This window comes from Argentina anserina, chromosome 6 (assembly GCF_933775445.1).
Source record: "Argentina anserina chromosome 6, drPotAnse1.1, whole genome shotgun sequence".
NCBI lineage: Eukaryota > Viridiplantae > Streptophyta > Magnoliopsida > Rosales > Rosaceae > Argentina > Argentina anserina.
This window is the reverse complement of record NC_065877.1, coordinates 8106920-8132982: the sequence shown is the minus strand read 5'-3', so window position 1 is coordinate 8132982 and position 26063 is coordinate 8106920. Positions and strand designations below refer to the sequence as shown.

At 39.1% G+C, this 26063-nt stretch overlaps 4 protein-coding genes and 1 pseudogene across 5 annotated transcripts; 2 read left to right on the top strand and 3 right to left on the bottom strand.

Moving 5' to 3' along the window:
• The first annotated feature begins 7325 nt into the window (after positions 1-7325).
• On the top strand, positions 7326-8539 carry LOC126796799 (putative disease resistance protein RGA3; annotated as a pseudogene).
• Positions 8540-9477: 938 nt separating this feature from the next.
• On the top strand, positions 9478-10692 carry LOC126796798 (putative disease resistance protein RGA4). The gene has a single exon (XM_050523522.1). The coding sequence runs from the start codon at positions 9478-9480 to the stop codon at positions 10690-10692; it is 1215 nt and encodes a 404-aa protein (XP_050379479.1).
• A 1795-nt stretch (positions 10693-12487) lies between these two features.
• Positions 12488-13456, bottom strand: LOC126800078 (uncharacterized). The gene is made up of 4 exons (XM_050527359.1): positions 13265-13456; positions 13098-13176; positions 12937-13024; positions 12488-12821 (listed from the first exon to the last, which is right to left on the bottom strand). The coding sequence occupies exons 1-4, from the start codon at positions 13454-13456 to the stop codon at positions 12728-12730; spliced, it is 453 nt and encodes a 150-aa protein (XP_050383316.1). The 3' UTR covers positions 12488-12727.
• A 392-nt stretch (positions 13457-13848) lies between these two features.
• LOC126798779 (serine/arginine-rich splicing factor RS2Z33) lies at positions 13849-16348 on the bottom strand. 2 transcript variants are annotated; one of them, XM_050525834.1, is made up of 7 exons: positions 16291-16348; positions 15793-15906; positions 15190-15229; positions 14949-15044; positions 14676-14863; positions 14495-14566; positions 13849-14370 (listed from the first exon to the last, which is right to left on the bottom strand). In XM_050525834.1, the coding sequence occupies exons 2-7, from the start codon at positions 15897-15899 to the stop codon at positions 14058-14060; spliced, it is 816 nt and encodes a 271-aa protein (XP_050381791.1). In that variant the 5' UTR covers positions 15900-15906; positions 16291-16348; the 3' UTR covers positions 13849-14057. The 2 variants fall into 2 exon arrangements, with proteins under 2 accessions (XP_050381791.1, XP_050381792.1); XM_050525835.1 differs by having other exon boundaries at positions 15190-15494; positions 16291-16325.
• Positions 16349-16712: 364 nt separating this feature from the next.
• Positions 16713-19210, bottom strand: LOC126798268 (ABC transporter G family member 20-like). Its single transcript, XM_050525184.1, has 2 exons — positions 18135-19210; positions 16713-18054 (listed from the first exon to the last, which is right to left on the bottom strand). Exons 1-2 carry the CDS (start codon positions 19198-19200, stop codon positions 16907-16909), a joined length of 2214 nt encoding a protein of 737 aa, XP_050381141.1. The 5' UTR covers positions 19201-19210; the 3' UTR covers positions 16713-16906.
• Between the last annotated feature and the right edge of the window lie 6853 nt (positions 19211-26063).

Genomic DNA, 26063 nt, shown 5'->3' with positions numbered 1-26063 from the left:
ATGCACTTAATGCAAAAGATATGCAATCCTTATAGAAATCAGAATTCTGGGACTGCAGATCATCCAACTTTGACGAGTTCCCCTGGACAGCTCAAAATGATTGAGAAAATGCATGATATATGGATGTAAAGCCACGGAAGTCTAGTTGAAATTTCCAGTTGGAATCATCTCAAGATCTATTTTCTAGAGAAAGTTATGGCCACAACAAGGGACAAAGGTCAGATCTGCCGAATCTAGGAAGTCTCAACCAATTTGGTTTCAACTTTGTGGACTTTGTGGCCATCCTCCCTTGGGTTTCTTCCTCTATATATAGCACCTCATTTGCACATAAAATGATCATCAACCTTGCTCACAAGACTTGCCAAAGCTCTGCCCAAACACTTTCATTCACCAAGAACCATAGAATCCGAATTCACCACCCTTCATCATATTTTCTGTCCAAAGCTTGGGAGCCTAGGATACCATACTCTTGAAGATCTCGTGCTACCTCTGTAAGGAACCTTGGGAGGAGAATTATAAAGTGTAACTCTTTGATCTTCATGTTAAGTTTTCGGGTTTTTATGTTCTTGTTCTTGGATGATTCATGTTTAGGTTTTGTTAAAAGTTATTTTTATTCTTGTTTATGAGATATTTGTAACTTTTGAATGACATGATGAATTAAGGTTTTCGATTTTAATTCAATGATTTTAGGTTTTATGCCATGAGTTTCTGTTTATTTATGTTCTTAATTCATTTTCGGTGTGTTCTTATATTGCATGTGTGATTAAGACAAGTAGTTGATGTCGCATATGTTAATCATTCAAAGTTAAAAACGATTTTGATACAAGTAGTTGATTAATTGTTTGTCCCCTTTGTTCCTCCACCGATTATGATCTTAAGTTCGACATTGGATATGTGCTTTAAACATGTTGATTTCTCTTTGTGATACGTAATTGCATGATGAATTGGTATGTTAGATTTCGTAGCAAGACAAGTAGTTGAGCTCAATAATATCTATGTATTAGGAACCAAGTAGGAACTTGATGCATGATCGAATTTAAGATGAACTATGATACTTACGGCATGAACAAGATTGAGAGTAGATTTTGTTACCTTTATTCTTATGTTATTTGTTTGGTAATTTCTTATGTGTTGGTTGGTTGATCACATGTATATATTAGTTTAGGTTTATTTTATGTTTGATCCGAAATATATCTCAAATCTTTTAAACTCTTATGAATTCGTTGTTAAATGTTTGTGATTCTTTACCCTGGTTGGATCCCTGGTTTGTGAACGATACCCTCTTGCTTTATACTACTAACGATGCTTACAGGGTTAATATTGATCTCGAGTAATCGAACCGATCAAAGCTCTCTACCAGAAACAACTGAAAAGCTTCACAACCAATTTGATTGGTAGGTTGTTATTGCGTGAGGGTTCTGTCCCAATGAAAACATCTGTTCTCAAGGGTTTACTTGCCGATTTGTGAAAGCCATCAGCGTCAGGGCGTTTAGTTCCACTCGGGAAAGACTACTTTGATATGCACTTCGGCATTAAGGATGATTTACGCAGAGTTTGGGGGTGGTACATGCACTTTGCCCGATGGTCTCTTCCGATTGTCGCAATGGAAACCTGACTTTGTCCATGGGGATGTCCTTCCACAAACACATGCTCAACTTTGAGTCAGGATGTATGGTTTGAGCTAAGATGACTGGCATCCGCGACACACCCTTGCATGGAGATTTCTCGTGGAGTGGACACACCCTTGCAGTTGGACAAGGCTACCAAGGAGCGTGAGTTCGGTTACTATGCTCGTATGCTAGTAAATGTTGATCTTGCAAACGAACTGCCATCTTCGCTCATGGTCGAGCGTGAGGCACATTGTTTTTCTATTGAGATTGTTTATGAGAATATGTGCACTCATTGTGATATGGCTGAGCATATGGTCGATCATTGTAGACAATTATAAGGTGATCCAAAGCCTCATCATTTTGAGAAGCCGATTTTGAAACCGAAAGTCCGACAAGAATACAGAGTAAAATAGAAAGTTTCAAATGATCAAAGTATAGAGACTCAACTATCAGTTAGTCCAACTGAAATTAATGGTACGGTTCCATCACGCACAGAAACATGTACAACGATAGCACAAGTTGATCAAGGGATGAAGTTTGAGTTGAGAGACACTGATGAAGGAAGAACTATTGAAGACAATGAGAGAGACATTGATGAAGTGAGAACTATTAAAGATGATAAAGCTTTGGCTCCAAGGCCATGTACTCATACATCTAGTGAAAATCAATTTGTCATTCTAGCTCATGAGGCTATTGTGGGGGCTGCTAATGAATTAATTGAGCAATTGACAGACCAAGTGTTCCAGGGACCAAATGCTCAGACTCTTGATGTAGAGAACTCAATGATGGTTACTAATGAGGCTTTAAATGATGTTGAGGGCTCATTCCCCACCCCTTCAACGAGGACAGAAGACAATGTAATTGTGGTTCGTGAGCAAGAGGAATGTATGACTGTTGTTCTTTCTAGATCCTAGCAAAAGAAGCAAAAAACAAATGCGTGAGAATTTACTACAAGAACAAGCTATGGACTGTTACCTTTCCCATAGCAGGGTTCTCAGCTCACGCCGCAACCTATGAAGATCATTTTTTAGAATGCTCGGGGTATGGGCAACGCCTCCACTCGTCGAGTATTGAGTAGGATGGTTCGCAAATACAAACCTACTATTATTGATATTTCTGAACCTTTTATTAATTTAAGTTCACTTGAATCTTCCTTTTAGCATTCTTTAAAGATGTTTCCAGCAGCTGTGAATGACAAGGGGGACCAACCTCCAAATATCTGGCTCTTATGTGATCAAGCTATTCAACTTACTGTGTTACTAGCTACAGATCAGCAGCTCATAATTTCTTGCACTTTGGACAATGTTAATTGTCTTTTGACTTGGGTTTATGCAAGAACTATGGTAACAGAGCGTCGCTAGCTTTGGAATGATCTACTTCATGTTAAAAATGTCTTTGTTCAGGGACCCTGGATAGTGTTGGGTGACTTTAATTGTGTCATGGGTGCTCATGAATAACAAGGTGGAATTATTCTCAATGCCGTTTCATGTTCAGACTTTCAGGACATGTCAACTAATTGTGAGTTGGTTCATCTTCCTACTAAAGGATTGCCTTATACCTGGACAAATAGAAGGGGTGTTGGTGCATGTGTTGAAATGAGGCTTGACCGGTGTCTTAGCAATTTCTCTTGGATGGATGTTTGGCACAATTTGGAGTGCACTACTCTTCCTCGTTTTTCCTCAGATCATTGTCCTATTTTAGTGTCATTTTCAAAGCTTATACCTAACCAAAGATCACCATTTTGGTTCCATCGCATGTGGCTAGATCACCCAAGTTTTCTTTCTTTGGTGAAGGAGGTTTGGCAGGGTTCTCATTTCTATGGTAATCCAATATTTGTTTTGGCTTCTAAGCTGCGGACTCTTAAATAGCGGATTCGGGTTTGGAATAAAGCTGAGTTTGAGGATGTAAACATAATGGTGGAAAAGTCATTTGATTATTTGCATATAATTCAGTCGGAAATTGCTAGCTTGGGTCCTTCAGATGACTTGCTTTCCAGGGAGAGTGTTGCCAATGCTCAAGTTCATGAGGCTTTTTTGCTTCAAGAGAAATTTTTATGTGATAAATCAAGGATTAAATGGCTTACTGGAGGTGACCAAAACTCTTTTTTCTTCCATGCAATGGTTAAAGTCCGACATCTTAAACAGTCATTATCAACTATGAGATATGGAAACAGTATTATTGATGACCCAAAAGAGATTAGTGATCATGTGGTAAAATATTTCAATGGCCTATTCACAACAAATTCTTTTGTAAGAGACACTAATCCAGTTTCTCAGGTAATTCCTAATCCCGTGACTACGAAAGATAATGTTATGTTAACAGCCATTTCCACATCTGAGAAAATATTTCACACTATGTGTTCCATGGATCATAATAGTTATCCTGGTCCAGATGGTTTTGGTGAAATTTTTTTTATGAAGTGTTGGTCAGTTGTTGGTGCAGAGGTAGTCCAAACTGTTCAGAGTTTTTTCAATACCGGATACATTCTCCCCCACTTCAATTCCAATTTAATGATCTTGATTCCTAAAGTCCCTGGAGCAGACACCGTAACGCAGTTGCGTTCTATTGCTATGACAAATTTTATTTTCAAGCTTATTACAAAGATTTTAGCTGACCGTTTAGGAAGTATTGCTACTCGGTTATTTCACCCAACCAAAGTGCTTTTCTTAGAGGCCGCACTATTGCAGACCCCATTATATTGACTTCAGAATGCATTAACCTCCTAAATCGTAATTGTAAGGGCGGTAACATTGCAATTAAGTTTGATGTGCAAAAAGGCATTTGACACGCTTGATTGGGGTTTCTTACTTCGGGTTTTGAAGGCTTTTGGTTTTTCAAATCCTTTTTGTGATTTGGTTAAAGCAATTTTGGGGTCTGCACACTTATCAATTTTAGTTAATGGTGAGATGGAAGGGTTTTTTCCTTGTTCTCGTGATGTTCGTCAAGGAGATCCTTTGTCACCTATTCTCTTTTGTCTTGCGGAAGAATTTTTAAGCAGAGGTATCACTAAGCTGGCTGATGATGGACTCATTGATTTACTGTCAGCTCCCCTCGGTATTACTCCACCCTCCCATGTTCTATTTGCAGATGACATTATGGTTTTTATGCGGGGTAACAAGAGATCTTTGAAGAATCTAATGAAGTTTAGGGAGGAATATGGCTTGATCTCAGGGCAAAGAGTCAATAAATCTAAATCGCTTGTGTTCCTTGGGAAATATGCTCACCGTAGACGCTTTGTTATCCGGAAAATTTTGGGTGTCAAGTAGGGGTCTCTTCCATTCACATACCTTGGGGTTCTGATTTTCCAGGGACGTCCCAAGAGGGTGTATTTTCAGGCCATTGCAGATAGAGTAAGATGCAAGTTGTCCTTTTGGAAATGTTCTCTGTTGTCGCAAGCGGGTAGGCTACAACTTATTTAGTTAGTGATTCAAGGCGTTTTAGTTTATAGTGTTCAAATTTATGAGTGGCCGGATGGTTTATTTTATGACTTTCAATCTTGGATCAGAATTTTTTTTTTGGACTGGAGACCCTTTGAAAATAGGCATGTCTCTTGTTGCTTGGCGTCACTGTTATAAACCCAAAGAGGAAGGAGACTTGGGGTTACATGATCTATTTGAGGTTAATCGTGCTATTCTAATAAAGAGATGTTGGGAGATGCTCTACTCTTCCTCTCCAGCCTCTATTTTGCTTAAAGCTCGTTTTTTGAAAGATGATTTCCAACCTATAAAGCCTTACAAGAGATTTTCAGTCTGGTTGGGTCTCAAAATAATTTGGCCAATGTTTTTAAATTCTTTGCATTGGAGTGTTGGTGGTGGTCTTCCTCTCCAGCCTCTATTTTGCTTAGAGCTCGTTTTTTGAAAGATGATTTCCAACCTATAAAGTCTTACAAAAGATTTTCAGTCTGGTTGGGTCTCAAAAAAGTTTGGCCAATATTTTTAAATTCTTTGCATTAGAGTGTTGGTGATGGTAAAATGATATCTTTTTTGTAAGATAATTGGTTGGGTGAGCCTCTTGCTACTAGTGTTGGAGTAAGTGGCTCTGTTCCACTTCATGCTAAGGTGAATGATGTTATTGTTGATTCTCATTGGGTTCTCCCAGTAGATTTTATTTATCCATTCCCTTAAGCAGTAGAAAAAATTGAGCGCATTGCTCTGCCTGATGCAGACACATCTAACTCTCTTTTATGGACGCACTCCTCCTCAAGAATTATGACAGTAAAAGAAGTTTTTTTTTCTTCTCAAATCACGGTGAGCATAAAGATTGAGGTAAAGTGATCTGGAGTAAAGCAATTCAACCCCGTAAAAGTCTTGTTGTTTGGAAGGCTCTTCATGAGCGTTTACTAACTGATGAGGTTTTACAACGACAAGGTTTTTCACTTCCATCTCGTTGCTCCTTTTGTGGAAGTCATGCGGAATTGGGTACACATCTTCTTTTACATTGTTATGAAATTGTGGCTTTATGGAAATGAGTTTGCTTTCTATTTTCTCATTCATTCTCGCCTTGGGGTACCCTTGATGAAGTGTTTAATGGTGTTGATGTTTTAGCATTCCCAAAACCTAAACGTCAACTTTGGTTTCTAGTTTATTTGGATCACTAGGAATCTGGTACGTTTCGAGGGTAAGATTTTTAATGTGTTGGAAGCCCAACGTCATCTTTTGGAATTGTTTAGATAGTCTGCTCTGCATTCTTTTCATCTTTACAAAAAGCATAATGATATGTCTATTTTCTCTATTTTTGGTATCTCACAATTGTCTGCCAATGTTACCAGCTTCATCTCGTCCTTTAATTAAGAGTTTTTTGGCTGATAATTTGTTATTTGCTAGGGGTTTTTATATCTATGGTTTTGCATGTGTGGGTGTACACTCGCCGGATTGAGTTTTTGTTTATCCTCTTTGTTGAAGTTTATCACACATATGAGTTCAGTTTCTTTTGTTCCCTTCTTTATTAAATAAATAAAAAAAAGGTTTCACAAAATAAATAAATAAATAAATAAATAAGTCCCTCTTACGTAAGAGGCGCTGCTTCCTTGTCATGCTAAAGTTGCCACACCAGTGCAGTCAGACTCGCTACAGTAAAGCAATGGTTTCCCGATGTAGAGAGGTGATTCATCAGTATGTGTTCAAGGACCAAATCAACGCCTTTGATCGATGAGTTTCAGCTGTCACGTATATGCGAAACTGACCCTAGCCTTTCGATATCGTTTGGATTTGCATAGGCCGGCACAGAAGTTCAATTTTGGCTTCTACCCCGGATTTGATTATATATATATTTGTAATTTCGTGACAATGCCTTCAAGATGGCGATGCTTTAGTTAATCATTTATTTCATGATATTGAGAATATAATCATCCGAAACTTGCCACCCACCTTTGGTTATTGAATATCAAATTATTGAATTGCTTGATTGCAGAATAATCAACTTGAAGGTGCAGACATATATTACCAGATGGTTTCTATATATGCTAGTCGATAAACTAATCTAATGATAACTAGCTGTGCAGATAGTCCAAAGGAAAAGGCTGTGTTGTAACCTTTTCTGTAATTTATGATTTAGCTCGGTTAATCAACGATTAGTATAAACTTGTATATGTAGATAAGATTGTTATACCAATATAATTAACTTCATATAAAGATGTTCAAAAATCACAGTATCACTTTCCTTTGAGCACATCCAATCTTGTTCTGGTTTTCGTAATTTCTTAGCATTCTGAAGGATATGGGAGAGTTTCTACTTACTTTTGCTGCTGAGGGAATACTGACCAGTGACCAAGGTAACTAAACTTGCTGCTCAAGAATTCAGTATTGTATCGGGTTTCAAAGGAGATCTAGCAAAGCTGCGTGAATCGTTCCTCAAGATTCAAGCTATGCTACGAGATGTACATCATTCACAAGTACGGGGGGAGGCCATGGAAATGTGGGTGAAGGATCTGGAAGACATATCTCATGACGCTGATGACTTTTTGGATGACATTGATTATGAAGTTCTCCGGCGTAAAGTAGAAGAAAAAGGTGCTCAACTTCTTTTCCCTCTCCAATCCTGTTGTGTTCCGATTAAAAATGGCACACAAAATTGTGAACATCAAGTCCTCTTTGGCGAGTTTGAATAATGAGGCAGCTGGACGTATTGGTTTAGTTACTAGGACAATAGCAGATTCTAGTCATTCTACCTCTCAAGGTCATAGAGTACTTGACAGGGAAACCATCTCCATCTTTCGTGCAGATGAAAAACATGTCATTGGGAGAAAGGATGTTATTTCAGATATAGTAACAACCTTGATCAAGTCAAACTATCAAGAAGATTATCTTCCGGTTTTGGCTGTTGTGGGAATGCCAGGACTGGGGAAGACAACGTGACTTTGGCTAAATTAATATATCATGAATCTGAGATTGATAGACACTTTGATGAAAAAGTTTGGGTGTGTGTGTCTACTCCTTTTGAAGTCAAGACGGTTTTAAGGGGGATCTTGGAAGCACTTAAACCAGAGAAAGCTGTAGTGCAAGGGAAGGATGCAATTTGTAGAGTTCTTCGAAAATAATTGAGAGGGAAAATATATCTTCTCATACTTGATGATGTATGGAACGAAGATCCTGATGTATGGACAGATTTGAGGACTTGTTTGTTATCAATTGATGCCCGTGGAAGCACCATCATTGTCACCACCCGTAGTGACAAAGTTGGAAAAATCGTGGAGACCCTTCCTAGGTGTGATTTAAAACACCTCTCAGATGATGAATGTTGGCTCATATTGAAGGATAAAGTGATTCAAGTTGAGAGTGCTCATATACCTGAAGATCAGGAAAATAGGGAGGGAGATTGCCAAAAAAATGTGGAGGAGTGCCATTAGTGGCAAAGGTATGTTATTTATACCATGAAAGTATTAATCTTTATACTTTGTTCTTAATTGCATTCTATTTCAGCTTCATTACTGAGTAATTACTCAAACCATAAGTTAGGTGATATATTTATCCATTCCTCTTAAACATGGTAAATTTTGGGTAGATAGCTATTTCTTATGTTGTATACATAGATTATTAGGATGACTTGGGATTGCAAGTTTTCAACTATTGTAAAATGCTATTAAATATGAAACAGAAATCTTATTTCATTCAGAATCATTTTACTAATTGTGGGTATTCGGAAATATGATGAGTTCTAAAACAAGTGATGGATGGCAATCACGATTAGAAAGTCGAATATGGGATCTACTGGAAGGAGAAAAAAGAATTTTGTCGATATTGAAGTTGAGTTTTTATGAACTGAAATCTCCATCCATGAAACAGTGTTTTGCATACTGTTCAATGTTTGATAAAGAATTTGTAATTCAAAAAGGATGATGTGATCCAGCTTTGAATGGCTCAGGGATGGCTTCACTCTTCACTTAACAAAGCAATCTACAGATGGAGGATATAGGGGATGAATATTTCAACATTCTACTGGAAAACTCATTCTTCCAAGATGTTACAAAGGATTACCATGGCAATATTACCACATGCAAGATGCACGATCTTGCAATACATGTCACAACATCGAGGAACTCAAAATTGGGAACCAGTGAGAGCCGACATTTCTCCCAAATTTCCACCTCAAGACTAAACAATATTTCAAAACAAGTAGTCGAAAATTGCACTCGCTTTTTGCAAGAGATGGAGTCTTTGGGAACGTCGTACCTGACATCAAGGGTTTACGTGTCTTATGTTTATATTGTCCGGATATTAGGGAATTGCCGAGTTCAGTTGGAAAGTTGAAACACTTGAAGTATTTGAACATTTCCATGACAAATATCAAAGTATTTCCGAGATGCATTGGTCGGCTTTACAACCTACAGACGTTAAGATTGTCTCATCATATTAAAGTGCTGCCAAAAGAAATGGCAACTTTGACCAACTTGAGGCATTTTTATTTTGGTCCAGATATGATTTTCCCAGTTGGGATTTTGGGAACATTGACTAATCTCAGGTCAATACCTTTTGTACATGTTAGTTTGACAGGTACTGGAATTGAGGAATTGAGTGCTTTGAGCCAATTGAAAGACACCTTGAAAATTCATAATTTGGAATATGTAACAGATGAAGGAGCCAGGAAAGCAAACTTGGGTGAGAAGAAACATCTTCGCAAGTTAATCCTGAGATGGGATCTCCAAGGGCCAAGCAGCAGTAGTGACTCTCACAAGCGTGTCCTAGAAGGTCTGCGACCACATTCTAATTTGGAGTATTTGGAGATTCAGGGTTTCATGGGGGTTAACTTTCCAGGCTGGTTGTCACTACTCAACAACTTGAAAGAGATAAAACTTTGGGGCTCCAACAAATGTGAAGGAGTTCCAGTATTTGGTCATCTACGCCATCTTAGAGTTCTCGGGATGTATGGATTATTGAACCTAAAGTGCATGGAATCTGAATTTTATGGTTATGATGAAGTGGCCGCAACTAGTGAAGAGATAAAGTTTTTGTTTCCTGCATTAAAAATATTACACATACAAGATGCAAGAAACCTAACAGACTGGATGGAGGCGCCTACAGGAAGAGTGAACATATTTCCTTCCCTTGAAGAGCTGTCATTGGCTCATTGCGACAAATTGATATATGCTCCTAGTCATTTTCCATTCCTCAAGAAGTTGGTGATAAAGTATATGGATAGAGGAAGCATGCCAATAGCAAGTATTCTAAGCAATCAACTCACCACTCTCACTTCTGTCGTAATAAGGGATGTGAACGGTCTTACTTCTTTGCCAGATCAGATGTTTAAAGATAACATGAGTCTTGCATACTTGAGCATATGGAATTGTATAGAGTTGGCTTCTATTGGTCCCCATGGTTTTGGTTGTGGTACTTCTCTTCAGGATCTGAATATTTCAGAGTGTGGCAATCTGAGGTATTTCCCTGATGGGCTAAACCCAACCTCTCTTAGGAAGTTGTATATAAGAAACTGCCCTCTGTTATCTAGTCTACCTAGGGGGCTAGAAAACTCCACATTTCTTGAAACGTTGGAACTATGGGGATGCTCTGAGATAATCTCCGTTCCGATTCCTCCACATGGGCTCTCATCTCTCAAGATTGAAGATTGTTCACAGTCTATGATTCTGTAGATCTCTTCAGAGCTTGGTCATATGCAATTGTGAACAGCTTAAACCCATTGCAATTGACAGTAGTCTGAATACCTCTCTCCAAGAGTTGTCTTTAAGTAATCTTGACTCCGTTCCAACTTTCCAAGGTTTCACATCCCTTCTCCATTTGACAATTCAACAATGTAAAAGTTCACAAATTGATCTAGCCTCCCTCGCCTCTCTTCAATTATTGACAATAACATGTTGCCCTGATCTAGAGACTATTCCAAGTTTAAGCAACCTCACATCCCTTCGCAGCTTGACCATTAGTGATTGTAATGGATTAACTGGTCTACTTGGTGGCTTAGAATTTTGTACCTCCCTTTGTTCGCTGTGGATCAATGATTGTGAAAGTTTAAGGTGTTTGCCTGATGAGCTACCGACCCTTGCTTCTCTCAGGGACTTGAAGATTTATAATTGTTCTGGGGTAACAAGTCTACCCAGCGGGTTTGCAGCATCAAATTGCCTCACCAACTTGAAGCGATTAAGGATCGGTGGTTTTTGTAAGGATCTGGACTCATTCCCTGCTGATTTTCTGGCTATACCACAACTTGAAACGTTAGTTATTCATGGGTGGCCTAAGCTCAAGTCTCTTCCTCAACAAATTCAACTATTCATTTCTTTAAGCGACTTGGAAATATCATTCTTTCAAGGAGTGGAGTCTTTCCTAGAATGGTTAGGAAACATTGCATCTCTTAAGAAACTGACTATTATGCATTGTGAGAATGTCATGTATCTACCTTCTGCCGAAGCTATTCAATGCCTCACCAATTTGTCTTGGCTTGACATCTATAAATGTCCCCTTCTCGAAGAAAGATGCATGAAGCAGATTGGCTTGGAATGGCTTAAGATTTGTCATATTTCACGAACCCAAAGTTAGTTCTCTTTTTCCCTTTTTGAATCATATTAATTACCTTCTCTGTCATTTGTAATTGATACTGCATGACAGTCTGTAATACGTTATAAAATTGGAACAACAAAATGATACTTGAATTATATAACTGTTTGTTTATATGTGTTGATAGCATCTTTTTAATATCTTACATGATATTTTGCCGTCTGTACATTCAAGTTATATTTGTGACCAGGTCCACTTACTGAACTTTCTTTCTTACTAGTTGATGGGTTTTCATCAGATCATATGAGATCGGACAGAGAAATATTCAAATATAATCTGAGGCTGTAATTTAAGGGTGTTAATCACAATCCCCTAATCCCTAGCATGTAACAAAAATTCATTTCTTTTTGGCCATTAACATAACAATAGTTATTATTTGGCTTACAGAGCCATTATAACTCCCTAAGTTCCTTTCTTGTTTAGTGCTTGATTCTTATTTGATGAAATGGGGGAAACAATGCAGGACACTCGATGGGACATTAGATTATTAGAAGAAGCTCGCATTTAATAAAATGATGATTTGTGGGGGAATGTCACTAATAAACGTTAGGGTGAGAGGGCAAGCAAGCACACACCTAATTCTTCTGTATATCTATCTCATCATAAGTCGTGTCTTATTTACCTTAGTACCTTGACCTAAGACCTGAAACTGGATCGAACACTTTTTCCAGGTACAGTTTAAACTGGCTCAACTGAACTACTCAAAAAGATTTATGAACAGAACAGTAGTTTAAGACGGTCAAGCCCCTTCTATAACCAGAATGTCAATATGATTTTAGTCAGAATGTTTTACAAGTTGGCATATGGTAGAGAGCGAAACAAAACTCCCACACAGGCTACCAACCCTTCCTCATTATATAACAGAGATGTTGGAGAATCAAAGAAGCACATGGTGAAATACTTAGTTTTTCATCTCCAACTTCACCAGCCTATTGCTTGTCCCAAATCTAAAGCCTGCAGCAGCTGTTGAAAATGTATGGCGCTACAGCTTCCACCCCGATTATAATCCACAAACAAAGAGGTTACCGATTACAATGTTGCAGAAAGGGTTACCGACCATTTGAAAACCTTGCAGCTTCACCTAATCTAATTGAACCAAGCAGTGGAAATTGCAATGGGTTAACTAGTATTGGAGCTCGTTACTGTGCTATTGTAGTGACCCAGTTCCTTGGAATAGGGACCATAAACAGACTTGATGGTGTCCATGCAACTCCTAAACCAAATTGGAACACAATGAGCTGATTAGTACATGAAACTAGTTAAATCGATTGAATTTCATATAGCAAACCACCCCTACACAATTTAAAAAAAAAAAAAAGGAAGAAGACCTGCATGCTTCCGTATTGAACTTCTTCCTGCTAATCCCATACAATTTGTCAAACACTTCTGCTTCAACGCGACAAAAATACGGACGCTCTGTGAACACAACTCCAAAGGTGTCAAACTCAGACTTAATAACATAGCAAATGCCACAAAGAAACTGCCTCACCATTATAAATGGAGCACTTGCGTGTGCTTTTTTCAAAGTGCACACACCACCCATCCGAACCCACCATACTTCTGTAGAGCTGGAACACCAAACCAACTCAATTCCATAAGCAACTTAATTCATTGAGGCATTTCGTCGAACACCTTAACGGGGTAAGTGGCACTAACCTCGACATCAGCAGGGTCGGTGAATATTTCTTCAGGGGTAGCGAAAGAGGGGCCCTTGTCGAGTTTGCAGCAAGCTCCGCAACCCTCCACGCATTGCCAGACTGGGTCTTTCCTCTTACTCATTCCGAAGCCCAAGGTCGCCGGCGGTGGAGTTTGCTTAGTCTTTGCCGTCCGTTTTGGGAGGCGCGCCATGCCGAGACACGGCAGGGTCACTACGTTAGACATTTATATGGATAAGAGTTGAACTACAGTACCGCCCACAGCCCAGTTGGACCTTTAAACAACGAAACACATCAATTTACTGTCTCATATTTTTTTTTTCAAAGCCTTTCTAAATCCGCAGGCTAAATCTATGCCCACCACCGGAAAAATCAAAACTTCGATCGAAATCAGATGGGACGATCAATCCCGGGTATGGGACTCTCATACCAAATTACCAATACCTCCAAACCAAGGTCATGCTCACCAAGTATGCTTATGTTCTGTTATAGTCAGCTATAATTATACAAGTCTAGCAAACACATTCCAGCATGTGATCATCAATTTTAATTTTGTAAGAACCAGTTAATTCATGCATAAACAGCTCTGAATAAGAATCAGCACCAAAATATTAAAAGCTAATAAACAAATAACAATAACAAACTTCATAAGTTCTAAAATACGTCACAGAACAAGCTAGTCAACTCTGCTCAGAACAAGGCACAACAAAGTACAGTCACTACAATGTCTAGCAGACTAAAAAGTTTGTCCAGCAGACCAACATTCTTTATAACATTTGAAACCATCATCAATATCAAGGAGAGCGGCGGTTGTCATCCTCATCCTCATCACCAGGGCTCCTGTCCGGAGGGGTAGGACCATAAGGAAGGCGGGGAGTGGTTCTCTCAGGGCTAGGAGTTCTGCTACCATCTCTGGGGCCCAAGCTGCCATTTCTGGGAGAAGGGCTACCCCTTCCCCGGGGGCTATCATCCACGGGTGTAAGGCTGCGGTTCCTCCCCTTCGAAGGCACTGGACTGATGCTCAGATCACGGCTTCTGTAAGAAGGGCTCCGAGATCTATCATCCCTTTCCAAGCTCCGTCCTCTCCTTGGTGGAGATCTTGATCGACTAAAAAAACAAAGGGATCCAGTTAATTATATATACATACACATAACCAAAGAAACATCAAGCATCCGAATCTGAAACTATATGAACGACCCATCATTAACGAGGTCAGGATGTGCGTACACACCTGTAGCTTCGGCTGTAGCTTGGGCTACGAGATCTGCCTCGGCGAGGAGAACGTGAACGACTACGCTCACGCCTGCAATTCATATAATTTGAACAATGTTAGATGAGAATTTGGAAAGTGATCCACCCGGAGGGGCAAAGAAAAATAATCAATGAAAACAGTCTAGGATGTAAGCGACCACCTCAATTCTTTTGGGCTGTTTTTGCACTGCCTCTCAATGTGGCCTCTTTCTCCACAGCGATAGCACTTATTCTTCCAATCCCCAGCCTTGCAATCACGAGCCCAGTGGCCATCAATACCACAATTAAAACAGCGCCCAGCTCCAGGTGGTGGACCTCTGCCCATGTATTCCCTAGAACCGCGTGGAGCCTATTCAAAGTAAAATAAACAGGAAATGATCAGTTCCACGAATCTAACATGAACCTCATACAAGCTAAGAACACTAGAAACTTACCCCCTTAGCAAACTCCACAATCAAACGACTACCATCAACTTCCCTTCCATCTAAGCCATATCTTGCATCATCAGCATCTCGTGGATCATAAAATTCCTGTTGACAAGAGGTGAGGGCACAAACCAATAAAGCATATTTGAATTAAAGTTTAAATCGATGTCTCCATAACCAGAAAGGTTCTATCCCTCAAAACAATTCAAATATAACAAGATTAAAAAAATTGAAGGCAAGAAAAACTTACAACAAAAGCAAACTCTCGCTTCATGTCCACATCGCGTACTCTGCGTAAACGGTTGCCAGAAACCAGAAACAGTAAGGCTATCATTACTTAAGAACTTCAAGTGTATGGTACTTCGCCCGTCACAGACGAACAAAACACCAGATTGAGTTTGTTGCCATTTGCATAAAAACACGCACAATAAGACTACAGAAAGAATCGCCAAAGTCTCCTATACACTCGGCAGATATTTCCACCAATTCCACCAAAGCCATCACCCTCTCACCATAGAGTCATAGACCTCCAAGTAAGGCCAAACCCCAGGAAACCTTCAACAAGATCATTCAAGTTAAGATAACACCACACCTAGGGGCAAAGTGCTCCCACACACAAGATGATGAAAAGTCATATTAAACCCAGCACTTTATCATGCTTGGTCAGGAACTAAATCGTTCCAAATTTTTGGTGGAATTTCTAACAGCACTCATAAACTAATTACTCTTTCAGTCTTTGACATCTAAAATCACAACACACACATTCCAAAAAAAAGTGTGTATTCCACCAACACCAATACTAATGCACAAATGATGATAACGCTCAAAACACCGAAAGAGTACATAAGCTTACCTCCCGTATCGGCTGAAAATCCGGTCCAGATCACGCGTCCGGGTGCGTGAAGCCAAGCGACCAACATACAGCCGAGAATTCCCATATCGATCATCGTAGCGAGGCATCTTCAGTCTGCAGTACACCAATAACCATATAAACAACTCAAACAACAACAACAAACCTTAACTCCTTCATCTTTGCACCTACTAATCAAATCATAATAGCACCACAACGCGAAATTTCAATACCCGATTTCATATATTCATCAGACCCAATTCATATATCGGCAACAGAAAACCGGCTCAATTAAAATTGGGTAAACAGAAACATCATTGTTCGTTCAAGGATCATGACAAGAAACACTAATTACGTTATGCAATCAACAATACAATTAATGAATCAAATATTCGGAGATAGGTGAATCTAATCAAACACAGCAGGTGAAAATAATCAAAATTCGTAGAGGGTTATTGATGCGAGGAAGAAATAGAGGTGATAATGGGTACAAGTTCGTACCTTTGAGCAGGTGAAAAAGAAAAATCCCCAATTCGATTTTAGCCCTAAAAACTCACAAGAGATGGATGACTTGGTGTGTCTCTCTCTCCCTTTTTATAGGGCGTGCCGATAGGTTGTACGGCTAGGATTTGTTTAATCCAACGGAGCCAATTTCCTAGTCACCGCCTGCAACTTAATGGGCCTCCTTCTGGCCCAACGTACACGACTTCTTTAGTTCTTTTGGGACCCCTAAGCTATTTAGAGAACATATATTTCAACTTTCCTAGTGGTTTTTGTTAATTGAGTGCTTAGTTGATCTATCCAAACTCACTGACAAGTTTTAATGGATATACATTAGCATTGAGTTAATGAGTTACACATGATGATAAAAGTCTAATTATTTGAACTTTTCCTTATTGTGAAAATATAACCAACAGGTCATTCATGTATGTTCTACCGTATAATCAAATGTTGAGCTTGAAATGCTAAACAAGTAAAATTGATCTCTCAATTTCTCGCATAAACCATGGGTTTATAACAAACAAATCAAGTACATGAAGTAAATAAATGGTAGCATACAATTATACACTGCAATACCAAAAGACCAACAAACAACATGGCCAACCCCATATTCCATTTACCTCCTTTTATTTTTGCTACCCAATAACAACGTAAAATAAAACAAAACTCTAAAGAAGAAACCCCAAGCAATCGTTACCCACAAGCAATTCCATTTACTAAGATCCGTTATACCCTGCCGTTTCAGTATGTCTAATCCGGTGGTCACACAAGTAGATCCAGTTATATTCATTCCTAAAGTGTTGCTCATGTTCTTCAACAACTTCAACTTCATCTCAGTAGAGACTTCACCCAATGGCGTGTTGTCGAATAATTGAATTCCGGTTACTAAACACTTCATGTGGTCATCAAACTCGTTCTGCAAAACAGCTTCATATGGATATTTCACCAGAGAAATGTAATGGAACCAAATCCAGTATACCGGAATCCGATCTCTGCTAATGAAAAACCCACTAAAGAGGAGAAAGTAGGCTAAAATGGCAACCACAACCGTAAATCCCAACATGACATGTGTGACAACGCCGGATAAAAATGTAACGAATGAAGATCCGGCCCAAAAGGCAGAGCATATTGTCAAGAAGAAAAATAGAAACCCCTGAAGGCCACCGGCCAACCCCACCGCCCAAAAGGTGGTGGCTGCAAAGGCCAAAGAGAGAATGAGCAAGGAAGGAATGGAGAGTATAGAGTGAGCTAAAACATAAGATGATCGACGGTAGGCATTGTAGGCGGTTTCTCTCATGAATATGTATCGTTCTTGGAGGAAAACGGGGATTGCTTCAGCGCAAGTGTAAAAGGTTGTGGACATTGCAAACGCAAAAAATCCGAGACGTTCTTCAACTCCCTTAGGGGAGTCGTCAAGGTGCCAAAACATAGTGGCTAACACGATTCCGGTCACTAGTACCGCACCCATCCGGATACCGAAGAGTTCCGGCATCCGCATAGAGTTTTTCATCGAGCGTTTTGAGATCACCAACATTTCGGTCCATATTGGGTTGGCAAATGTAGGGACTGAAGAGGCTAGGTTGGTGTCACTGGGAGCACCCGAGACCAGTTTTCCTCTTGAAATGCTAGCACTTATTGCATCTTTGAGAGAGAGCTTTGGTATACTGCCCGCACCGTTGTCGGAACCATTTTGCTTATGCTTATGCTTTTGCTTCTTAGTCACTTGCCATGACTTGTTGAACTCCACCAATTTCTTAGTTCCACCTATTCAAAAACCATATAGACAATTTAGCTATACCTAAATTATAAACATATAATTCTGTCAATTTAGATGATAAATTTACCTGGAGTTTCCTCTAATTCTCGTATAAGGTCCAAAGCAAACTCGGTCCTGTTCTCCGTTTCGGGTATGGGGTGGCCAAATTTGCCGAAAAAGACTGGAAGGTTTGCCGGCGAGCCAGTGTACACAGTCTGTCCATGAGACAGAAGCACCAGCCGGTCTAACAAGCCCAAAATTCTGTAACTTGGCTGATGTACGGACATGACCACAATGCTACCACTCTGAGCTATTCTCTGCAGAACCTTCACCACCATGAAAGCACTCGTCGAGTCAAGCCCGGAGGTTGGCTCGTCGAGAAACAAAACAATAGGGTCGTGTATGATGTCAATACCAATAGAAACTCTTCTCCTCTCGCCACCGGAGACGCCACGGTGACCCTCATCTCCGATCACAGTCTTTGCTGCGTTCCGGAGGCCTAGTTGGTCGATCAGGGCCTCCACACGAGACTTCTTCTTGGATTTTGATAGAGTACGTGGGAGCCGGAACTCGGCGGAGAACATGAGAGTTTCCTCCACCGTCAGCATAGGAAACAATAGATCATCCTGCATCACGTAAGCGGATATCACCTTCAGCATCCTCGAGTTGAGAGTCTCGTCGTTTAATGTAATCGTCCCTCTTAAACTGTCCTTGGCGATCCGATCAGCCAATGCGTCTATCAGCGTCGACTTACCGGAACCACTCGCTCCGAGAACCGCCATGATCTGGCCTTCTCTGGCCTCGCCAGAGACACCGTTCAGCAAAACCTTGGTGCTGCTGCTGCTTGCGCTACCACCAAGTTTAGCCTCAGGTTTTCGGAACGAGGGCAGTAACGTCTTGCTGCGGACCTTGACGCTGTAAGTGAGGTTGTTGAAGGAAAGGACGAAGGGATAGGTGGACTGAGATAAGGAGGTGGACGGAAACCCGAGGTCGAGGACGTGGTGGCCATTGTTGTAGTTTGACGGCGTCGTTTCCCGGTCAGGGTTTCGGGACAGCTCGACCCACTGTAGAAGCTCAGCGAGAGTAGGGTTGACGCGGGGTCGTTTAGGGTTAAATTCTCGGAGCTCGAGAGTGGGTGGCGCCACCGAAGACATGTGGTGGTTTTTGGAGCAACACGAGAAGTATGGCGTCGTTTTAGCAAGAAGAAGTATTTGGGTGCATGATTTATAGAAAGGCAGTAGAAGTAGGCAGTGATGGTTGTGTTTGGTGAATTATGTGTGACTACGGGGGTTGCGTCTGTTGGGTTTCACGCAGCGGATTGGCCAAGATATGATATTTAGTTATAATAGAGAAAAACAAACACATCACACAAGATTTTAACTATGGTTTTTTCCCTCTTTGATATACGTTCACATCCGATGTGATCCGATTTTTTTTTACTATTAAAAATAGCGTGAATAAAATATAAGCAAAATTTTTTATACCCAAACTTAAAGTCCTTGAACCCTTGCACACTCATCTGAACTCACACTCTTAATTCCTAGTGAAGATAACTCTCTCTCACATCACTTTCAAAAAGAATGAAATTCTCCCTAAACAAGAGAGTACACAAAACTCAAGTGCTTCTTTTCCACCCTTCAATGCTAACTTTCATGGCTATTTATAGTCAATTTTTTCCATGCTAACATAAAGAACATTGATAGAAGAAAACTAAAGTCATGATTTCTTTTTTTTCCCATTCAATGTTTTACACTAAAATAGTATCAAACTATTTCCAATAGTTCTCAACTATTGCTTCATGCATGCATGCTCTCTACTCATTCTTCATGCATTCCCACAATAACATTGTGTGATTGTGGACTTGTTTTCGTACGTACTTCAAATATGACTGCACTGCTCTAGGTATTTCTAGACATCAACTATTTCACATGCATTTACCTTGTGTATATTGCAGCCAATTCTTCCATTAAAACATTACTACACTTGTAATAAACATGACATTAATTTGAGCCACATCTCATCAACGTCATGAAGTAATTATTTTGTGTATCCAGAACACTACGTGACACTGTCATGTGGTGTACCAAAAAAATCATATTACTTCACGATATAGTAAACATGCACGCGATAAGAGGAAATAATTATTTAAATATAAGTAACCAATCAGAAACAAACACAGTAAAAAATGAATCAATAACATTAAAAGGGTACGCCACATATACTATATACCATATACATATAATAATTTATCCAGCGTCATGGCGTAAAATGGTGGAGCTTTCTGGTTATTTCACTTGAACCAAGTCTAAAGGGGTGAGAGGACAGTTAGATTTTACAAGATTTTTGTTATAAATGTTGTAAATTAGTAATTCTAATTAGGCGGAAGGCTTGGTCATGCGGTATGCATTGATATTCTAATTAACTAAATTCATACCAGTGTGATGCACGTGTTAATTTATCGCACGTGTTAATTTATTGCACAAGACAAAAAAACAGACTTTATTTGTCATGTTTGATTTTGTTTTTGATTGTTTATTTGATTTTTTAACACATAATCCTTTTGTGTAATTGTATTTAATACAAATGATATTTTGGGCACAATACAAAATGATATAACAGAGTTGAGAGTTTTGTACTTCAGAAGTTTTATTTCATTTTTCATCATTTAGTTAGAGTTTATTTTTCCGTATTAAAGTCATTAATTAGTGTATAATTTTATTTAATAAATATCATGTCGTTAAGTCTCATTATGTACTCATAATTATTTGATATAGTGACATAAATCCCTTTCAGCAGTGCTAGTCACAGGATTATCGCAAAAAATAATGGACATGAGCTAAGAAGACCCAATTCTGAACCAATCCAAACGATTGTAGAAGTAGTTGATAACAACTCACCGCCAATCTCAAGAAGAAACCGTCTAATAGCATCACATACCAAAGCCTCCTGCATATTTGCATAGACAACCCTTTATATTACATTGACACCCAGAATGAATTGACAATTATAATAGTCCCTGGAAATAACATGCACCATAAAATGACACACTCAACGACACTACCGACAACCAAACCCTAAACCCTCACAAAGGTGAGGGACAAAAAAACAACTAAAAAAACAAACATGGGCCAAGAAGACCCAAGCCCACTTAATATGACCCAATACATGCCCAATAAGCCCAGGCCCACCACCTTGAATCTCCGAAGGTCAATAAGCTATGACCACAATCGGCGGACACGCCACGGTCTTCTAGCCGCAAGGAAGATATCACATCAACGATGTCGTCATCACCAAAAGTCGCCGCCAAGTTTATGACATAGGTGCAACTCACCCCTTTTGAAAACATCCCAACCCAACCGCCTCCGACTCCCCATCTCTGCCCACCGCCTCGCACTAACTACACCTCCGACGAAACTCGACCAGCAACTTAAGAGCGATGGCCAACATCGCTGCTAGAATCACCCTTCAATACATAAAACCAACAACGCCTCCAACAAAGACCAGATCCACCAACCTCCCCTGATCCATCCTTAGCATCTTGCTAACCGACCCGCCACCACTCTCGTCCGACATCAGCATCAATGGATGCGTTGTAGGACGGATACGAAATTTTCCTGAACCCTAGAGCAGATCATTTTTTGTTGAGCACGTAAGTTACCTAAACATTGAGTAACTTAGGTTGCATATATATTAGTCATATTACTAGCTAAAAAAGACCCATTAGCGCGATTTTGATGAACATTTAAATAAATAGAAAGTCATCTCAAACCATTCAAGTTGTTTGTAATGATAAATATTTGAACAATAGATTGCATTATAGCTTCAAATTCCAACTAAATTAGTGACAAAACTATATTGACATAAAAACTAGAAAATATTACAAACTAAGTCATAACTCCAATTCTACTATAATGACCGCAAAAAGTCGAACACTATGACTATCAAGAATCAACCTAGCCTCAACATCACTCTCATCATTTTTAAGGCTACATATCTTATGTGCTCTCAATTGTATCACCGTTGTTTCAAAATAAATAGATCCGTCATTAATGTAATATTTTTTCTAGTTTATTGAGTACTTGTTTATAGAGATTATGATATTATTTCAGGTCTTTGTAATAAGGGATTTAGGTTTCATGTCCCCCCTATATTTGACGGTTTCATTAATGAATGCTAGAGGGCAACCGTATTAGCCCTTTATTTTTTATTTTTTAAAAAAGGCTTACAATGATTTGAATTTTTTTTGTTACGCAATTCAAAATCCAATATGGCTCTCCTCATCTCTCTCATCTCTACCTTAGCCTTAAACGTTGGGGTTGGCAGCGGTGAGTTTTGGGATAGTGGTGGTGGACTTTGTGAAGGCAACGGTAGTTGCGTTCAGGCATCGGATGGGTCATGGCCAATCCATTTTCTCCTTAGGTTAGTTTAGCTTAGTACTCCCCTACGTCTCTTTCCTTCTCACCCTCCTCTATCTCCTTGGCGGCAATGAGTTCAAGGCTCGTGGCGGCGGTGGTTTAGGTGAAGTAAGCTTTGGCGACCTTCTGACATCTCTAATTTTCCTATCCCCCTTCACGATCGTATGTGCCGTTATATAGGGTCGGGTTCTCGGATCTTGTGGTACTCATGACCTTTGTTAGAGAGCGTATTCATGTGTCATGGTAGGATTCTTTGATGGCGGTGGGGCACTACTAGCGCTTGACGACAGTAGCAAAGGTCGATTGCAAAAGGCCGATGGGTCTGATAAGTTGGTGCCCAGTTCTCTAGGTGCGGATCTAGGGTTTCTGTTTTTGGGTCTTGGGCTTGATGGTTTTAAGCTTTGGACTTTTATTAGATTGTTACGTTTTTCGTTTGAACCTAGAAAGACCCCCTCTAGGTAGGGTGGTTCCATTTTTTTTTTCCAAATAAGTGAGCGTAGTCTTACATTCAGAGCATTTGGTTATTTGGTTACTATGAATTCTTTGCCAGGGTTGTTGGCATTGAGACAATTAGAGTTTAGTTCGCTAAGGTTTATTGTTTCGCATGGTTCTAACTTCGTACCTATCAATTGAGTGTCTTATGTTTATGGTGACTTCTTACATTTAATATATTTGACGACTCGATTGTTCTCTTTAAAAAAAATTTGAATTTCTTGGTGGATGTCCATAATTGTCGTAGTAAATGTTTTAAGAATACAATGTTATCTAGTACTGTTAATAATGTTGTTAGAATCGTTTCTTTGGTAGAGAACAATGTTGAAGTAATAAGCTCTAGATGTATCATAGAATCTAAATTAAATAATGGAAGCTGCAATTAGAGCATGAGATATTTTATGTGAATATACTTAGTCATGATGTCTGATTTAATTTTGGGGTTGGGGGTGAAATGAGGCATCAAGCCATCAGGCATGCATGAATCGAGTTTAGCTAAAACCTGGAGGACATTTTCTTTTTTAAAAGCTTGAACCATGCGGCTGGGTAATTGTTGGAGGTACCGACTAGCGAGAGGTCGCAATTCAGTAGTACATGGTGAATTTGACGAGATTTGCGTAATAAAGTGGTGGTCTGCTACAAGCCGGGGGGGGGGGGGGGAGGGGGTGATAAATATCATGTCGATTTTTATGTACTCATAATCGACATAAATCTCATCTTATAAATGAGAGTTGTGAGTTTGATTTATAACGTACAGATTCATTGTTGTATTTTTTTGTGTATGTACGTAATTATAAATTGTTTTTAAATTTCTACTATGTACTACAATAGAATGTCATCCTCTCATTTGGTTCAAAAGCTTCACTAATCTTTTAAAATTCTAAAAAACCTCATTTGTTATGAATAAATTAGTCCATGGAACAATTATGTTAGAAGGGTACTATGATATAATAAACACAAAATTAAAATAAAATGAGAAGTATATGAGATTGTAGTTGATAAAAAAAAAAGGAACGTGATGATTTTAGTTCATCCCAATATTGAATCCGTGCATTAACACATGGTAAAAGGGGGAGGGTGATAAATATCATGTCGATCGTTATGTACTCATAATCGACATAAATATCATCTTATAAATGAGAGTTGTGAGTTTGATTTATAACGTACAGATTCATTGTTGTATTTTGTGTGTGTATGTACGTATAATTACGATAAACTATTTTTAAATTTCTACTACGTACTATAATAGAAGATTATCCTCTCATTTGGTTCAACAGCTTCACTAATTTTTTACATTCTGAAAAGCCTCATTTGTTATGAATAAATTAGTCCATGGAACAAATATGTTAGAAGGGTACTATAGTAAAATAAACACAAAATTAAAATAAAATGAGAAGTATATGAGATTGTAGTTGATAAAAATAAGGAACGTGATGATTTTAGTTTCATCCCAATATTGAATCCGTGCATTAACACGGGGTAAAAGGCAGTTATGATCGAAATTTTCGGATATATATGTAGTGCGGATTTTGTAACCCAAGATATATCTTTGAAAATTAAATCTTCCAATTAAAGTTTCACCATCATGCATCTCACATCATTGCATGAAATCCTTTTAGAGCTTTTTCGCGATGAAAGGGTAGTAAACATTACCCATTGCATATTAGTCGTATTACTAGCTAAAAGAGACCCATTACCCTTCATCCCCAGGTCGACAAACTTGGTATGCTGTCAAAATCAAACAAAATCTCATTATGCACCAATGGTTTCTTCCAATTATCACCATATCGTTTCTTGGATAGTTTAGGGGTTGTTTATTAGTTTTAAATTCACAAACTATCAAAAAGTTGAACTCAAGCGCCAAAATACGAACATATCTACACACACACACACACACATATAGTCCTAGTTGGGTACAACGATACAAATTATGCTAATCTATTAGACCAAAGTGACGAGAAAAATACTGATCATAATATACAAATAGGAACTCGATTTGCAATCTGCATTATTAGATTACGGTTTGGTTTGTCATTAAGGAAAGGGGACTCGTTAGTCAATTTACTCTTTACACGCCTTCATTTCTTCACGAAACCCCCCATTTCTACACATAGCGTGATGTATATAATGTAAATTTTCCTATCTAATCAGTTGGTCATTTCCCCCAAACCAAGTTCTTTATGAGTATTTAGTAATAGATCTCTCTACATTAGGTGAGGAGGTTATATCTGCCATTCTGCTGTACGTGGACTAGTGTTCATCTACTGTGAGCTCACACCGTTTTTAGATGAAAACGAGTGCAGTATTCATTTAGCTTCAGTAATACAGCCATAAAATGCGGGTTAAAATCATTTAGGACTTTCGTTACGGTTGCATTTCGATTTTATCATATTGTCGATCTGATCTTGGTCGCATTTGCTAGAGATTTTATCAATTTTAAAAAAAAATCACACATGCAAAAGTTTCTTGTCGATCTTCTGTGTTCTTTTTTCGTTTAGCACAACAGCATGTCCGACTTGAGTAGATACGTACAGCTCTTGCATGCATGACTCAAGTAACTCAACAAGCAAGAAAATCCAAATGAATAACAAGAACACCAAAGATTCAATCAAAAACACAAAACTCAGAGATAACTACACTAAGTTGTGAATCTTTGTTGCAAACCATGCTTCTTGCATTCATCAACATTTTACGTTTAAAATACTTGGGTAGGAATATAGGTAAGCAATAAATTGACAGGAACCTGCATGTTTAGTGTCTTCGAAGTTATGTTAAATCTATCACGTCCTTGGATAATGGCTTGTTGCAAGAGAATGATCGATGATCTGGCAAGCACATGTGTAGGGGGAGCAAGAACTTTAGCAGTTGGTCCTTTCCAATTAGGGGATCCCTTACCTGCAGGGTTGTATTTTGTTTGGTTCCCTCCTATTCACAACGATTTTGTTTCAATTGAGTACGAGTGCAGGGCACCTCTTGTGTCTTTGGAGTTTCCATCGACCCCGAAGATTCCCTAACAGAGAAGGAAAGAAGAACTCGAAGCAGCAAAAACAACATGATCAGCAGGCATTTGATTCTAGCTCACTGATCACATGCATATTGTACAGCCTAAA

Bases quoted from the DNA above. Each gene is read 5' to 3' on its own strand.
- LOC126796798 (XM_050523522.1), top strand. From the start codon at position 9,478: ATGGCAACTTTGACCAACTTGAGGCATTTTTATTTTGGTCCAGATATG.
- LOC126800078 (XM_050527359.1), bottom strand. From the start codon at position 13,456: ATGGCGCGCCTCCCAAAACGGACGGCAAAGACTAAGCAAACTCCACCG. The intron at 13,177-13,264 runs GTTAGTGCCACT...TTGGTGTTCCAG, and splicing joins CCGACCCTGCTGATGTCGAG to CTCTACAGAAGTATGGTGGG. The intron at 12,822-12,936 runs GTCTTCTTCCTT...AATTTGGTTTAG, and splicing joins TTCAATACGGAAGCATGCAG to GAGTTGCATGGACACCATCA.
- LOC126798779 (XM_050525834.1), bottom strand. From the start codon at position 15,899: ATGCCTCGCTACGATGATCGATATGGGAATTCTCGGCTGTATGTTGGT. The intron at 14,864-14,948 runs GTAAGTTTCTAG...TACTTTGAATAG, and splicing joins TTGTGGAGTTTGCTAAGGGG to GCTCCACGCGGTTCTAGGGA. The intron at 14,371-14,494 runs GTGTGTACGCAC...TTGTTTTTTTAG, and splicing joins AGCTACAGCCGAAGCTACAG to TCGATCAAGATCTCCACCAA.
- LOC126798268 (XM_050525184.1), bottom strand. From the start codon at position 19,200: ATGTCTTCGGTGGCGCCACCCACTCTCGAGCTCCGAGAATTTAACCCT. The intron at 18,055-18,134 runs GTAAATTTATCA...GTTTTTGAATAG, and splicing joins AGAATTAGAGGAAACTCCAG to GTGGAACTAAGAAATTGGTG.